Source organism: Mirounga leonina, unplaced genomic scaffold (genome assembly GCF_011800145.1).
Source record: "Mirounga leonina isolate KUSES-001 unplaced genomic scaffold, KU_Mleo_1.0 Mir_173, whole genome shotgun sequence".
In the NCBI taxonomy this organism is placed as follows: domain Eukaryota; kingdom Metazoa; phylum Chordata; class Mammalia; order Carnivora; family Phocidae; genus Mirounga; species Mirounga leonina.
The window spans coordinates 32589071-32605282 of NW_023270447.1; the positions used below are offsets into that span (position 1 = coordinate 32589071).

The 16212-nt window shown below is 38.8% G+C and overlaps 1 protein-coding gene across 5 annotated transcripts in view; it reads left to right on the forward strand.

Moving 5' to 3' along the window:
* SLC44A5 (solute carrier family 44 member 5) overlaps nt 1-16212 on the forward strand; it is a 349362-nt gene that overhangs the window by 274804 nt on the left and 58346 nt on the right. For all 5 annotated transcript variants that reach the window (XM_035018252.1, XM_035018255.1, XM_035018256.1 and 2 more), the window contains one exon: nt 8854-8938. In XM_035018252.1, the coding sequence (XP_034874143.1) occupies nt 8854-8938 (85 nt within the window). The remainder of the gene's footprint in view (nt 1-8853; nt 8939-16212) is intronic.

Sequence of the window (16212 nt, forward strand, 5' to 3'; positions counted from 1 at the left end):
TCGCTTGTATGAATTTGTCCCACAGCTATGTTAGTAGGTCAGTTTTCCTGAGACCTCTGCCCTGTATAAGGTGATGAGGCTATGTTTGCTGTCAGATTTCACGACAGCATAAACTGATGGGAAGCTGGTTGTCAGGCATACGTTTGCAAAATATGAAGGCTTGTAGGCTGGGGCACCAAATTCCATAAAAGTCTTTGCTAACCCCAGAAGGTTCATTCCACAAAGGAGGCCTCAGTTTTGCATGTTTTTCTTGGATGCTGAAATTCCAAGTGCCGGGGTATGGGAAAAAACAGAGAGGTGCTGGTTTGTACTGTAGCTCTGTACATAAACCTTCAGTTAATCTTGTGTTCAACCACATTTTTCACTTTCAACTCTGAATCCAGCATTTCATGATTTCCAATAGGCAGGTTGTATCTCACCCTTTCCCTACCCCTCTCTGGTGTCTTCATCACTCAACATACTCTCATATGCTTTCCATTTTCCAGAAATTGTTGAACTCTCATACAATTGTGAACAGATCCTGTCTTTCCCACCCTCAGCTGGTGTGGTAAGGTTTATTCCTTTTTGTACTTCCATTCTTTTATTTCCTTGAGGCTCAGGAAAGAGGAGAGAAGGCTTAAGTGCATGGTACATCATTTTGAACTAGTAGTTTGCAGTTGATTTTACTTTGTTGTTTCTTGATGGAAATGCAGTTTAAGTTAAATAGTTACTCCCTCAGTCACTCCCACGGGATTGCTCAGTTGCAGCCATCACCACCAATGCTGTACCTGAGGGATTTGAGGTTCACTGAAGTTTGTTTTTGTTTTTTAAGATTTATTTATTTTAGAGAAAGAGTACGTGTGTGGGGGGAAGGGCAGAGGGAGAGCACAGAACCCAGTGTGGGGTTCTATTCCAGAACCCCGAGATCATGACACTAAGCTGAAATCAAGAGTTGGACACTTAACCGACTGAGCCACCGGGGCACCCCATGAGGTTCACTGAAGTTTAAGGATATCAGACAGACTGGAATTGAATGACCTTAGATTTGTACTGGGAAACTAAGGAGGATTCTAAGATTAAACAACAACAACAACAACTTACTCTGGAATTGTTCTCATTCATTCTGCAACATTTAATAAAAATCTAGAATGGGCCAAGTACTAGGATAAGTGTTGGAAAAGTGGGATATAAAGGTGAAGAAGGTATAAACCTTACCCTTGACAATAGCATAATCAGGTGAATAACTTGAGTTTATGTATCATTTGCAGTTTATAAATCAATTTTACCTGTGGGGGACTCTTGACACTTAATGATTTACCATTCACACTACTCCCAAGGAACTCCAACGATTCATGACATGCAATAATATATTCATTTGCATAGGTACAAATTCGAATCACGTGTACCACAAGACTGTGTAGATGATAGGGCTGTTTGGTGAAAGAGCAAAGCTGGCTCTTGGGAATCATGAAGTAGCTCTGTGCATACTGTGTATAAGTCGATGACCATATTCTTGAGCCATCTGAACTTGATAGGATTACAAACATGAAATGGGTTTATTTTTCCCATATCATTGACTTTAACAGAGTTCATGCAAGTCTGTCTTCTCACTTGAACATCTCAGATAGATTCTGTATTTTTCCAAACCCTTTCTGTTGTTATAGAGTTTAGTGTAGTCCAATTTAAAATTTGAATCTCATTTCTTCCAATCCCCCAGCTCAAGTTTGAACTCTGCAAGGGAACTGAGAGAGGAAGAGAGGGCCTGGTCCGTCCTTTCCCTTCTCTTCCCTCTCTTTTGGTTCTGGCTGTTTCTTTGTGTTGTGAGGGATGGAAGGAGGAGGAGTGTCTGGCCATTGCCCTAGTCCCATGTGCTTATTACTACTGCAGCTGAGACATGATTAACTAGACATCAATACCCTCTTTGGGGTAAGCATCCAAAAGCTGGCTCTCTCATGGTGTACAAGAGAAGATTCTCTGGGGGAAGTCCTTACTAAATAGTCCTTTGATTTGAGAGATCAGCTTTGGCTTGCCACCCTCCAAACCCCTTCAGCTCCATCCCTGGTGACTCACTACCAGTCTCTTGGTGTCAGATGAGTTATCACCAGGGAAGTGCAAGCCCATTTACTTGATTCTTCATCCTCCCATAAGACGCTGCTTCAGGGCTGTCCTCTTTCTATGCCATTGGCTTTTCTAACCCTCTGTGGTCATTTTGGGTTTCATTTCTCACTTCTAAAATGGGCACAGAGGGTTGATGAATAAGTCTGCCACAGAAGAGATGTACATTTGAAAATGAAATGCTGGTCTGCCCTTCCTACAGGTACCCTCAGTCTGTATGAGAGATTATCTCAGAGCCCTCTGCAATTTGGAGTTGGGGAAAAAAAAATTCACCCATTCCAGGGCAGGAAGAGGGTAGAAATGATGCAAGAATCTAGCCAGAATTTTTTTTTTTTTTTTGTGGAGGGCTTTCTTTATTTTTACATTTGATTCCTACTTGGCAATTCTGAGTTAACAGTCTACTATACATTCTTCTATGTATGTAGTCACATTAATTAATTGGGGACTTAACAAATGCTTGAATGTTTAGGGCTGTGTTCTCTCAAGGTATGGTTTATAACCCACCTGTATCTAAATCTACTGGGGATGAAGTGGATGGAAAATGGTGAAAGAATAGGGGCCCTTGTTTCATCTGGTCCCTTGAATTCAGCTAGATATCTATCAAATCATTCTGAACACCTGCAAACTCAACCTGCAATCTAAGAAAAGAATGGCTGCAATTCTACAAATAGAAAATTGGCCACTTTCTGCAAGGAGAAGTGTGGAGGTGCAGAGAAGTGAATCTGAGGCATTATATTGGAAGATGAACTTCGGGGGAGGGAGCCTCCATAAACCGGCAACTGGAAAGTGATATAGCAGCAGAGCATAAAAGTGGAACTTTTAGAAGTCTTCTCGGGTGAGTGACATCTCTGCCTGAAAGGTGTTCAGGTGGTGAAGTGGGGCAGAAAGCTAGGTGGGACAGTATGGTCTCCGGATCCCCGAACAGGGGAGAATGGGGGTGCCTCCATGCAGCAGAGTTCCCAAGCATTGGAGCAGGGAAGCCAGCTACAATTAGCAAGCCTCAGAATAGGCTCTCAGCTAGGTGTTGCCATAAAGCTCAAACTGCAGCATGATCAGATGACTGCTCTTGAAGCAGGGGCCCAGCAAGCAGCAAAACTGCTGTGAAACCCTGCTCCTTCCCATGGGAGGAGCTGTGCGGTGCACACAGGATCGAGCAACAGCTCCCCAGAAAGCAGCAGGGCCGTGGTGAGACTCCCACCTCCCACCCCGCCCCACCCCGGAAGATGTGCACTGCATGAGTCTGTGGAATTTGGCGCACAGGAAAGTGATTGCCTGCTTTTCCCTAAGGGTGCACTGAAGAGGTGGGGGTCGCAATCATTCAGCTCTGGGACTGGAGATCAGGGTGCCGCCGTTTTTATTTTATTTTTTTCATCCTCTAAAGTGGCATGAAAAGCCTTCAGGGAACAAAATCCCCTTAGAGTAACCCGAAGCAGCTTAGACTGAGCTGGCAAGGGGTGGTGCAAGTCTGCCCAGGCAAAGACACCTGAGAATCAGCACAGCAGGCTCCTCCCGTAGAAGATCAGGAGGAACATCAGGTGAATACCAAGTTTATGGATCACATAGAACTGAAAAACTCCTGCACTAGGGGAAAATAGTATATAGAATTTGAGGGTTTTTTCTCATGATTCTTTAGTCTTTCAATTTTAAATTTTCTTTTTTTTTCCCTTTTCAACTAGCTTCTGTTATCAACTCTAAGTCTTTTTTTAATTTTCATTTTTACATTTTATAGCTCTATTCTTCATTTTTGGCTTCCTTTCACTGTATTCAATTTTATTTTTGTATATAAGTTTTTCTTTCTTTACAATTTTGGGATCAAGTGTCTTCTAACAAACAGACAAAAATACATCCAGGACGAAATGTATCACCCTGTTCTGTCTACCTGTTTGGTTATATTCTATCCCCCCCCCCCCCCTTTTTTTTTCTTTTTTGGTTTCTGATCTCTTCTGATTTGCCTAGTGTATATTTTGCTGGGGTCATGGTTGATTTTTTTTTTCTTTTTTTGTTCTCTTGTTCATCTATTCTTCTCTGGACAAAATGACCAGAAGGACAAATTCCCAGAAAAAAAAGAACAAGAGCCAGTAATCACAATGATAGACTTAATAAATATGGATATTGGTAAAATTTCAGAGCTAGAATTAAGAATAGTTAGTATAACGATACTAGCTGGGCTTGAAAAAAGCATAGAAGACACAAGAGATTCCCTTTCTGGAGAAATAAAAGAACTAAGACCTAATCAGGTTGAAATAAAAAAAGGTTATTGCTGAGATACAATCAATAATAGAGGCTCTTACTGCTAGGATAAATGAGGCAGAAGAGAGAATAAGTGATACAGAAGATAAAATTATGGAGAATAAAGAAACTGAGCAAAAGAGAGAGAAACAATTATTGGACCATGAGGGGAGGATTCGAGAGATCAGTGATAGTATAAAGGAAAACAAGATTAGAATTATTGGGGTTCCAGAGGGAGAAGAAAGATAGGGGTAGAAGGTATATTTGAGCAAATTATAGCTGAGAATATCCCTAATCTGGGGAAGGAAATAGGCATCAAGTCCAGGAGGCACAGAGAACCCCTCTCAAAATCATTAAATATCGATCAACACCCCGACATATAATAGTGAAGCTTGCAAATTTCAGAGATAAAGAGAAAATCCTGAAAGCAGCTTGAGACAAGAGGTCCTTAACCTTATACAGGTAGAAACATTAGACTGGCAGCAGACCTACCCACCGAGACCAGGCAGGCCAGAAAGGGCTGGCATGATATGTTCAGGGTGCTAAATGAGAAAAACATGGGACCAAGAATACTTTATCCAGCAAGGCTATCATTCAGAATGAAAGGAGAGATAAAGAACTTCTAGGGCAAACAGAAACTAAGAGAACTTGTGAACATTAAACCAGCCCTGCAAGAAATATTAAAGAGGATCTTGTAAGCAAAGAGAGCTCACAAGTAACATAGACCAGTAAAGGAACAGAGACAATAAACAGAAACAGTGATTTTACAGGTAATACAATGGCACTGAATTCATATCTTTCAGTAGTTACTCTGAATGTAAATGGGCTAAATGCTCTAATCAAAAGACACAGGGTATCAGATTGGATAAAAAAGCAAGACCCTTTGATATGCTGTCCACAAGAGGCTCATTTTAGACCCAAAGACACCTCCAGACTGAAAGTGAAGGGGTGGAGAACCATTTATTTTTTTATTTTTTTATTTTTTTTTAAAGATTTTTATTTATTTATTGAGAGAGATAGTGATAGAGGGAAAGCATGAGAAGGGGAGAGTCAGAGGGAGAAGCAGACTCCCCGCCGAGCAGGGAGCCCAATGCAGGACTCGATCCCGGGACTCCAGGATCATGACCTGAGCCAAAGGCAGTCGCTTAAACAACTGAGCCACCCAGGCGCTCTGGAGAACCATTTATTATGCTTATAGACATCAAAAGAAAGCTGGGGTAGCAATCCTCATATTAGACAAATTAGATTTTAAACCAAAGACTGTAGTAAAGGATGAAGAGGGACACTATATCATACTTAAAGGGTCTATCCAAAAAGTAGATCTAACAATTATAAATATTTATGTGCCAACTTAGGAGCAGCCAATTATATAAACCAATTAATAACAAAATTAAACACATTGATAATAATACAAAAATAGTAGAGGATTTTAACACCCCACTCACAGCATGGATAGATCATCTAAGCAGAAGATCAACAAGGAAACAAGGGCTTTGGATGACACACTGGACCAGATGGGCTTCACAGATGTATACAGAGCATTCCATCCTAAAACAGCAGAATACTCTTGAGTGCACATGGAACATTCTCCAGAATAGATCACATCCTGGGTCACAAGTCAGGACTCAACTGGTACCAAAAGATTGGGATTATTCCCTTCATATTTTCAGACCACAGTGCTTTGAAACTTGAATTCAATCACAAGAGGGAATTTGGAAGGAACTCAAATACATGGAAGCTAAAAAGCATCCTACTAAACAATGAATTGAACCAGGAAATTAAAGAGAAATTTTAAAAAATTCATGGGAACAAATGAAAATTAAAACACACTGTTCAAAACCCTTGGGATACAGCAAAGGCAGTCCTAAGAGGGAAGTACATAGCAATACAAGCCTTTCTCAAGAAACTAGAAAAGTCTTAAATACACAAACTAACCTTACACTTAAAGGACATGGAGAAAGAACAGCAAATAGAGCCTAAACCAAGCAGGAGACCAGAAATCATAAGGGTTAGAGCAGATATCAACTAAATAGAAATGAAAAAACAGAACAGATCAACAAAACTAGAAACTGGTTTTTTGAAAGAATTAATAAGATCAGTAAACCCCTAGCCAGACTGATCAAAAAGAAAAAAAGACCCAAATTAATAAAACCATGAATAAAAGAGGAGAGAACACCAAGGAAATACAGTCATAAGAACATGTTATGAGCAACTATATGGCAACAAATTAGGCGATCTGGAAGAAATGGATACATTCCTGGAAACTTATAAACTACCAAAACTGAAACAGGAAGAAATAGAAAGCCTGAGCAGACCCATAACCAGCAAGGAAATTGAAGCCATAATCAAAAATCTCCCAACAAACAAGAGTCCAGGGTTAGATGGCTTTCCAGGGGAATTCTACCAAATATTTAAAGAAGAATTAATTCCTATTCTTCTGAAGCTGTTTCAAAAAATATACATGGAAGGAAAACTTCCAAACTCTTTCTATGAAGCCAGCATTACCTTAATCCCAAAACCAGACAAAGACCCCATCAAAAAGGAGAATTACAGACCAATATCCCTGATAAACATGGATGCCAAAATTCTCACCAAGATACTAGCCCATAGGATCCAGCAGTACATTAAAAGGATTATTCACCATGACCAATGGGATTTATTCCTGGGTTGCAAGTGTGGTTCAACATCCGCAAATCAATCAATGTGATACACTACATTAATATTAATTAATATAGATATTTACAAATAACATCAGATAAAGGGCTAATATCCAAGATCTATAAAGAACTTACCAAACTCAACACCCAAAGAACAAATAATCTATCAAGAAATGGGCAGAAGACACGAACAGACATTTCTCCAAAGAAGACATACAGATGGTCAACAGACATGAAAAAATGCTCAACATCACTTGGCATCAGGGAAACACAAAAGCACAATGAGATACCACCTCACACCAGTCAGAATGGCTAGAATTAACAAGACAGTAAACAACAGATGTTGGTGAGGATGTGGAGAAAGGGGAACCCTCCTACACTGTTGGTGGAAATGCAAGCTGGTGCCACTCTGGAAAACAGTATGGAGGTTCCTCAAAAGGTTGAAAATAGACCTACCCTATGACCCAGCAGTTGAACTACTAGTTATTTACCCCAAAGATACAAATGATCTGAAGGGGCACCTGCACCTCAATGTTTATAGCAGCAGTGTCCACAATAGCCTAACTATGGAAAGAGCTGAGATATCCACAGATGGATAAAGAAGATGTGGTGTATATACACAATGGAGCATTACTCAGCCATCAGAAAGGATGAATACTTAGCATTTACATCGACATGGATGGAACTGGAGGGTATTATGCTAAGTGAAATAAGTCAGAAATACAATGATATGGTTTCATTCATATGTGGAATATAAACTGCATAGAGAATCATAGGAGAAGGGAGGGAAAACTGAATGGGAAGTAATCAGATAGAGAGACAAACCATGAGAGACTCTTAACTATAGGAAACAAACAGGGTTGCTGGAGGGGAGGTAGGTGGGGGCATGGGGTAACTAGGTGATGTGATGAGCACTGGGTGTTACACACAACTGATGAATTATTGAACTCTACATCTGAAACTAATGATATACTATATGTTGGCTAGTGGAATTTATATAAAAGTAAATAGATAAATCTGGGGAGAATAGGGATAAAATGTGAATTCCTGGGCCCCATATCCTGAAATTTGGGCTCGTAAGGGTAGAGAAGGAGTCAGGAATCACAATTTTCAACAAACAGTCCCAAATTTTAGAGATACATATTAAAGTTGGACAGCCACATGTCTTGAGTTCACTACATATTCTCTTATGTCCTCCCAACACCACTGTGAAGTCAGTGGGGCTGGTATTATCCCCATTGCACAGATGAAATTGAGATTCAAAAGAGAATCATTGACTGCTAAATGGCAGAGTAATACTTCACTCAATGCTAGTGATAGTATCAACCTGCCTTGTTACTATGCTACTGGCCACAATTTCAAACAGAAGATATCACTCAATTTACTTATCTTTTTTTAGTTTACCAAAGTAATAAATTTATTTTAGAAAATCCATAAAGGTACAAAAATTAAACATATCCCACCATTCATATATATTGTTTCTGCATATGCTTTACCTGTTTTTGAAAAGTTAAAATCTAATTATATTTTAATACTCTTTAGTAACGTGCTTCCTAAAATTAATGTATTGTGAATTCATCCATTAAACATTTTCTTCAACGTTATTTTCAGTGGCAATATAGTCTTCTTTGTGGACTAAAATTCTTTAACCAATCCACTGTTGATGAACAATTTATTTCAGTTTTTTACTATTACAAAAAGGAGCTTTGAATGTTAGGCAACTTAAAGAGGAGTTGGGGACTATATTGTAGCTGTCTAGGGAAAATGAAGCCAAATTTTAAAGGTCATTATATTAAAAGTGTACAGGGTCTGAAATGATATGGCCTATTTCCACAGTCACTAAAAAGATTATTTTATGTTGTTTTCTTAACAGGAACAAGACCATTTTGTTTTACTTTAACTTGTTCAGCTGTACCAGTCCCTCTGTGGTGGTAAACCTACAGTGCCCTACCACACAGGTAAGGCAAAAAATGCATTGCAATTTTGAACATTCTTGGATAAAAGAATCAGCAATTCCATTTGAATTCTGTGTGTGTATGGTTAATGATGAATTTATAGAAGATGGGAAGACATAAGCATGAGCTCATGTTTGTTCATATACAATCAAAATGAAGCAGGATTAATCATTATGGTATTACTAAAGATTCTCAGTGATTTTGTTGAACCACCTATTTTTCTAAAATGAACAAACTGCAACCCTGAGAAGTGGTATTTTTCTCAAGATCCATATTAGGAAGAGCAAAGCTAGCTACTATAACTAATAAACTCGAGTTTTTCAGTGACTTAACATAATAAAGTTTATTTCCTGTCCTGTGACAGTATAAGGCTGGTGGTTTTGGTCAGTGGGCAACTCTTCTCCAGAATCCTTTCATCTGGTGGCTCTGTCTTAAGTCCTTCTTGTCATCTGCATCCACTTGCCAGAAGGAGACAGAAGATAAATAAGCATCTCTTCTCTTATAAGCCTTGGTTTAGAAGTGTTCACACATTACATTTCTACTCCTACAACATGCATATTATTTTTATATGTTCACACCTAGATGCAAGAAGGAAAGACTAAAGCAGTGCCATTGTGGGATAAGGCACAGACTTCAATGGGCAGTTAGTTGGGTCTTCTATAGTCTATCCCTCTGCCCTCCAGAATACCCTTCTTCCCAAGGGAGACAACCCAGGATCCCCCATAGTACTATTTTTAACCCAAAGTCCAAGGATCTCTGGGTGATACATCCTCTCTTTATCAGGTCTTTACATTGAATGCACAATGGGGTATGAGGCTGGGACTATTAGAATACAAACTCCAGTTCAGAAAGGGAGGAGTGATAAATGCACAGGGGTTTCCTGTGCATGGCGCTGGAAAACATTCTTATTCGACCTGGATTGTATTCCCCATTTCAGCCTATGGTCCTTTAACCACCTGGGAGGTTATTTCCTGTCTGCTAGCCTCAGACCACATCATTGCTGAGCATTGGAGATATATGCTCTTTTGAGGGCCATAGAACTTTGAAGCTCCCTTCCTGTTGTGCAAATTTAGCACCTCAAAGATTATTTTAACAGTCAAAGGCCTTTTCAGATTAGGTCATGAATTCTTTGGCAGCACAACTGCCTCAAAAATGTAATAGGCCTTCTAACTTATTTGCTTCCTCTTTGTTCCATGTACTAGTAAACCACACCCAAAGATCTTCTCTGATCTAGTTTGTAAATCTGCTTGTTTGCTCTCTTCCTCATCTCTCTCAAAGACTTTTGATATCTTATTTTCTGCTGAGACTAAAGCCAACTTGAGATATTGGCATCTTAGTTCTGTGACTACCTCTACCACAAGACTTTGTTTTCTACCCCAGTCACCCACTCCCAAGATCAAATCCTTGACCTTGTCATACCAGTAATTACCACCCCTCGTAATCTCAATTTCAAACATCCCAATGTCTGCCCATCTCAATCCCTCTAACATTCCAATTACAATCATTCTATCTCACCGGGACCTACAAACCCCTAATGTTAACCCCTTCACAGTATCCCTCAGTTCCATCATGTTTTCATTTCCCTCTCTGACTTAGATTTCATGACCCCTCTTTAAATTCACTCCCTTATAGAAACCCCCAATTCCTTTGCCCCATCCCACGTAGTTGTACTTCCTGCAAAACTTCATCCCTAGCTAAGTGCAACTTTCTGCCTATTCCATGCTTGAACTCAGGCAGCTGTGAGTTGTTGGAGAAAACCTACATAATAGTTCTTCCGATTCAGAACCACTAATCTCAGTGGGCCCTTAGTGCTGTCCCACAACCACGCTACAAACCCCTTGTCTATTCACTAGCCTAGCTAGAAAACCATTTCTAGAAAACAATTCCACATCTTTTCCTCTTAAGCCTCTAAGAACTCCGTCCCAGTCTCTTTGTCAGCCTCTGATTTTGCTTCTTATTTCACTGAGAAATATAAGTGTTTAGAAGACAACTTTTAAAAGCTCCTACAGTAATATCCTCTTGCCTACCTGTCATCATTTATGTTCATATACTTCTTCAGCCTTTCCTTATCATAATGTGGATGAACTGCCTGTGCTCCTAAGGTCAGCCCATCCATTTGTGCATTATCTCTCTCTCACACACTCAAGCACATCATTCCAGGAATTTTCTGGGTTTTTTTTTTTTTTTATTACCATTTTTCCTTCTCTACTAAATAATCCCCATCAGTATACAAACATGCTGTTATTTCCTCTATCTCAAAAAATTCTCTCCTTGATCCAACACACCCCACCCTCCAGGTACTTCTTCATATCTCTGTACCTCTTTTTTGTAAAAGTCCTCAGAATAATAGTCTGTATTCAGTGTGTCTAAATCCTCTCTTCTCATTCAGGCTTTTACTCCTACTCCAATTTTCTCCAAATGATACCATGGACCTCCATATTATTAAACCAATGGCCAATTCTCATTTCCACATTTATTTGATCTAACAGCATTGTTTATTCAAGCCCTCCTCCTCAAAACACCTTCTTTACTTGGCTTCTAGGGCACAACATTCTTTTAGGTTTCCTCCCAACTCTCTGGCTACTCCTTGATACTCTCCTTTGCTGGTTTTTCTTCATCTTTCCAACATCTTGTAAATGTTGGAGCTCCCTCCCATACCAAGCTTAGTCCTTTTCAAAATCTACATTTACTCTTTTGGTGATCTCATCTAGTCTTATGGTTTTAACATCATCTACATGCTGCCTTCCCTAATTTATATATGCCCTCCAGATAAGTCTGCTCCCTGAACTCCTCATCTTTATATGCAACCAACTATGCAATGTGTTTACATGGATGTTTAGTTGGCATCTCAAATTTAACATCTCCAAAACTCAATTCCTAACCTCTTGACTTCATCCTTAAAATTATTCTCCAAACCCAGCAGTCTTCCCTCTTTCAGTTAAGGTCAGCTACAAATAGCATGGAATCATCCTTCATTCCTCTTTTTCTCTTGTACTCATGTGTGAATCTTCAGCTAATTCCTCTGGTCTCCATTCAAAATATACCTGGACTAACTACTTTTCACCTTCTCTTCCTTTTTCCAAAGAACCATCATCTCTCTCCTAGATTAGTTCAATGACTTCCTGACTGGTCTCTCTGATTTTATCCTTGCCCTAATTTCTACCCCTTACAGTCACTTTTCTACCCAGCAGCAAGTGTGATCCCATTAAATATGTCACATTTATGTTTCTCCTTTGTTCAGCCCTTGCCCCCATGGCTTCCCAAGTTACTGAGTTTAAAAGCAAAGTCTTAACAGTGGCTTTACAGGATCCTTCACTGTCTGTCCAACTTTGACTACATGTGCTGTTACTCTTTCTCTACTCACTACCCTCAGGTTATATTACCCATCTCTTGTCTTTGAAGGATCCAGGAGTGCTCCTGTCTCAGAGCATTAGACTTTGCTGTTCTCTCTGCCTAGAGTATTCTTTCTCCAAATGACTAAGGCTTAATCAATAGTCTTCACGTCTTTCCTCAAATGTTACCTTTTTAGGGAGGCCTTCCTTGATTACCCATGTAAAACTGGAATACTACTCAGCTACTTTGTAGCCTCTAACCTCCTTTCTAGCCTTATTTTTCTCCATTGCATTTTTTACCATCTTGTAACAAATAATTTTACTTACTTGTTGTTATCCATTTCGCCTCTACTAGAAAGTAAACAGATTAAGGGCAAGGGTTTTTATCTGTTTTATTCACTATTATGTTTCCAGTGCCTAGAACAGGCTCAGAGTAGGTGATCAATAAATATTTGTTGCAGGAATAAATGAGTGAATTAATATCTTCCTCTTCCCAGTCTAGGAAATTTTCCACTGTACAAATCCATCATTCCCATGATGAAACAAAAATATCTTTGTACATTGTTTTTTATGTACCCATGTACATGTTATTTACATTTATGTTAAGTACACCATAGATTACTTACTAAATCATGCTTTTTTCATACCAAATGTAGTCTTTTAACCTACAGTATAGCTCTTCTACTCACCAAATTCTGATTTGTATTAGAATGTTAAACCTATATGAATTGAATATATAAAAATAATGATGAAGAACTACATTTAAAGTGCCCCTTTGTGGTAAAAGATCTATACTCTAGGAACTACAAAACACTCATGAAAGAAATTGAAGAAGACACAAAAAGATGGAAAAATATTCCATGCTCATGGATGGGAAGAATAAACATTGTTAAAATGTCTATGCTACCCAGAGCAATCTATACCTTCAGTGCCATCCCGACCAAAATTCCAATGACATTTTTCAAAGGGCTGGAACAAACAATCCTAAAATTTGTATGGAATCAGAAAAGACCCCGAATCACCAAGGAAATGTTGAAAAAGAAAAACAAAGCTGGGGGCATCATGTTGCCCGATTTCAAGCTATATTACAAAGCCATGATCACCAAGACAGCATGGTACTGGCACAAAAACAGACATATAGACCAATGGAACAGAATAGAGAACCCAAGTATGGACCCTCAACTCTATGGTCAAGTAATCTTTGACAAAGCAGGAAAAATCATGCAATGGAAAAAAGACAGTCTCTTCAATAAATGGTGCTGGGAAAATTGGACAGCCACATGCAGAAGAATGAAACTCGACCATTCTCTAACACCATTCACAAAGATAAACTCAAAGTGGATGAAAGACTTCAATGTGAGACAGGAATCCATCAAAATCCTAGAGGAGAACATAGGCAGTAACCTCTTTGACATCGGCCACAGCAACTTCTTTCAAGATACATCTCCAAAAGCTAGTGAAACAAAAGCAAAAATGAACTTTTGGGACTTCATCAAGATAAAAAGCTTCTGCACAGCAAAGGAAACAGTCAACAAAACAAAGAGGCAACTCACAGAATAGGAGAAGATATTTGCAAATGACACTATAGATAAAGGGCTGGTATCCAAGATCTATAAAGAACTTCTCAAAATCAACACCCAAAAAACAAATAATCAAGTCAAAAAGTGGGCAGAAGAGATGAAAAGACACTTCTCTGAAGAAGACATACAAATGTCTAAGAAACACATGAAAAAATGTTCATCATCATTAGCCATCAGGGAAATTCAAATTAAAACCACATTGAGATACCACCTTACACCAGTTAGAATGGCAAAAACGGACAGGGAAAGAAACAACAAGTGTTGGAGAGGTTGTGGAGAAAGGGAAACCCTCTTACACTGTTGGTGGGAATGCAAGTTGGTACAGCCACTTTGGAAAACAGTGTGGAGGTTTCTCAAAAATTTAAAAATAGAGCTACCCTATGACCCAGCAATTGCACTACTGGGTATTTACCCCAAAGACACAGATGTAGTGAAAAGAAGGGCCATATGCACCCCAGTGTTCATAGCAGCAATGTCTGCAATAGCCAAACTGTGGAAAGAGCCGAGATGCCCTTCAACAGATGAATGGATAAAGAAGATGTGGTCCATATATACAATGGAATAGTACTCAGCCATTGGAAAAGATGAATACCCAACTTTTTCATCAACATGGATGGGACTGAAGGAGATTATGCTAAGTGAAATAAGTCAAGCAGAGAAAGTCAATTATCATATGGTTTCACTTATTTGTGGAACATAACAGCATGGAGGACATTAGGAGAAGGAAGGGAAAAATGGGGGGGTGGAATTGGAGGGACAGATGAACCATGAGAAACTATGGACTCTGAGAAACAAACAGGGTTTTAGAGGGGAGAGGGGAGGGGGGATTGGTTAGCCCGGTGATGGGTATTAAGGAGGGAATGTACTGCATGGAGCACTGGGTGTTATAAGAAAACAATGGATCGTGGATCACCACATCAAAAACCAATGATGTATTGTATGGTGACTAATATAACATAATAAAATTAAAAAAAAACAAAAGAATATCCACTTAGGATGTAAGGTATACCATGGTGATAATAGTTAATAATACCATATTGTATATTTGAAAGTTGCTAAAAGGGTAGATCTTAAAAGCTTTCATCACAAGAAAAAATTTTTTTAGCTATGTATGATGACAGATGTTAACCATACTGTGGCAATCATTTCACAATATATACAAATATTGAGTCACCTGAAACTAATAGAATGTTATGTCAATTATATCTCAATAAACAAAAAAAGAATATCCATAAAAAAATAATAAAGTGCCCCTTTGTGGTTACACAAAGAATTGAGTCAGAATATATTTTAGCTGCCAGTAATGGAGAATTGCTTTTAGTCTGCCAGGCATTAGTGTATCTACTGATCCAAGCCATATTTTTATGCATTATGTTTTTTGTTAACTGCCAGCATAGTCCAGACATGTGTCACAAGCATTTAAAGGACACACTGTGATCAATTAGGATACCCTACCTCAATGTGACCTTCATTTTTGCCTAATTATATGTTGATTGCTACTAATCAGCATCGTATTTGAAATGAACAAATTGGTCTGATAGAGGGAGAGAGTAAAGAGCAATTGCTATATTGTATTTTAACAGCTCATTTGTGTCTGGAATGAAATTTTTGATTCTCTTTAACAAACCACTTTTTGCCATTTTTAATTATTTCTTGTATATGTTGCATACACAGCACTTTTAATATGTAGTACACATTGTATGTATGTGTATTTAGGAATACAGAAATCATCATGGTCCCAACTCAGTTCCTACTGTTACTTAAGTCCTGTGAAAGCATTAGTACTTTCAGTATTCATTTTATAAATCCACTTAAATGTACCCAGTAGGGGAACTAGTGAAGTTATCTTTCAAAGCCATATAATTGTCAAAGTCTAAATGTAAAGTATCTTCCAATATGTTAAAGGTATACTCAGCTCCAATCAGAGTGAAATTTTTACATTTGCATTGATGATAACCTTAGCCTTCTTTATAAAAATGTGAGCATGTTGGGGGCTTTGAATGTCCCTAAACAGTTCTTTGGCTTTTGTAGAAAGATACCTGTGAAATTTCAATATTTCCTCTAGAGGTGTGTGAGTGAGTGTGTGTGTGTGTGTGTGTGTGTGAATGCCTATGTATATATGAGAAACTGACAAAGAGAAAATACATATGGAGGCATGAATGTGGAGACAGGTTGTTTGCCTTGTCAGAACTTCTAGAAGAAATTAGGTCACTGCTGCTGCTACTACAAAACAATATTCACTGTGAGATTGGACGTATCCATTTAGTTATCCACCTGCTACCTTGGCTGTGGAGTTGACACCAAATATTTTTGCATACAGTAGAAACATGACCCAAAGAATGGGAAAGAGATGTCAGCTCAGCAG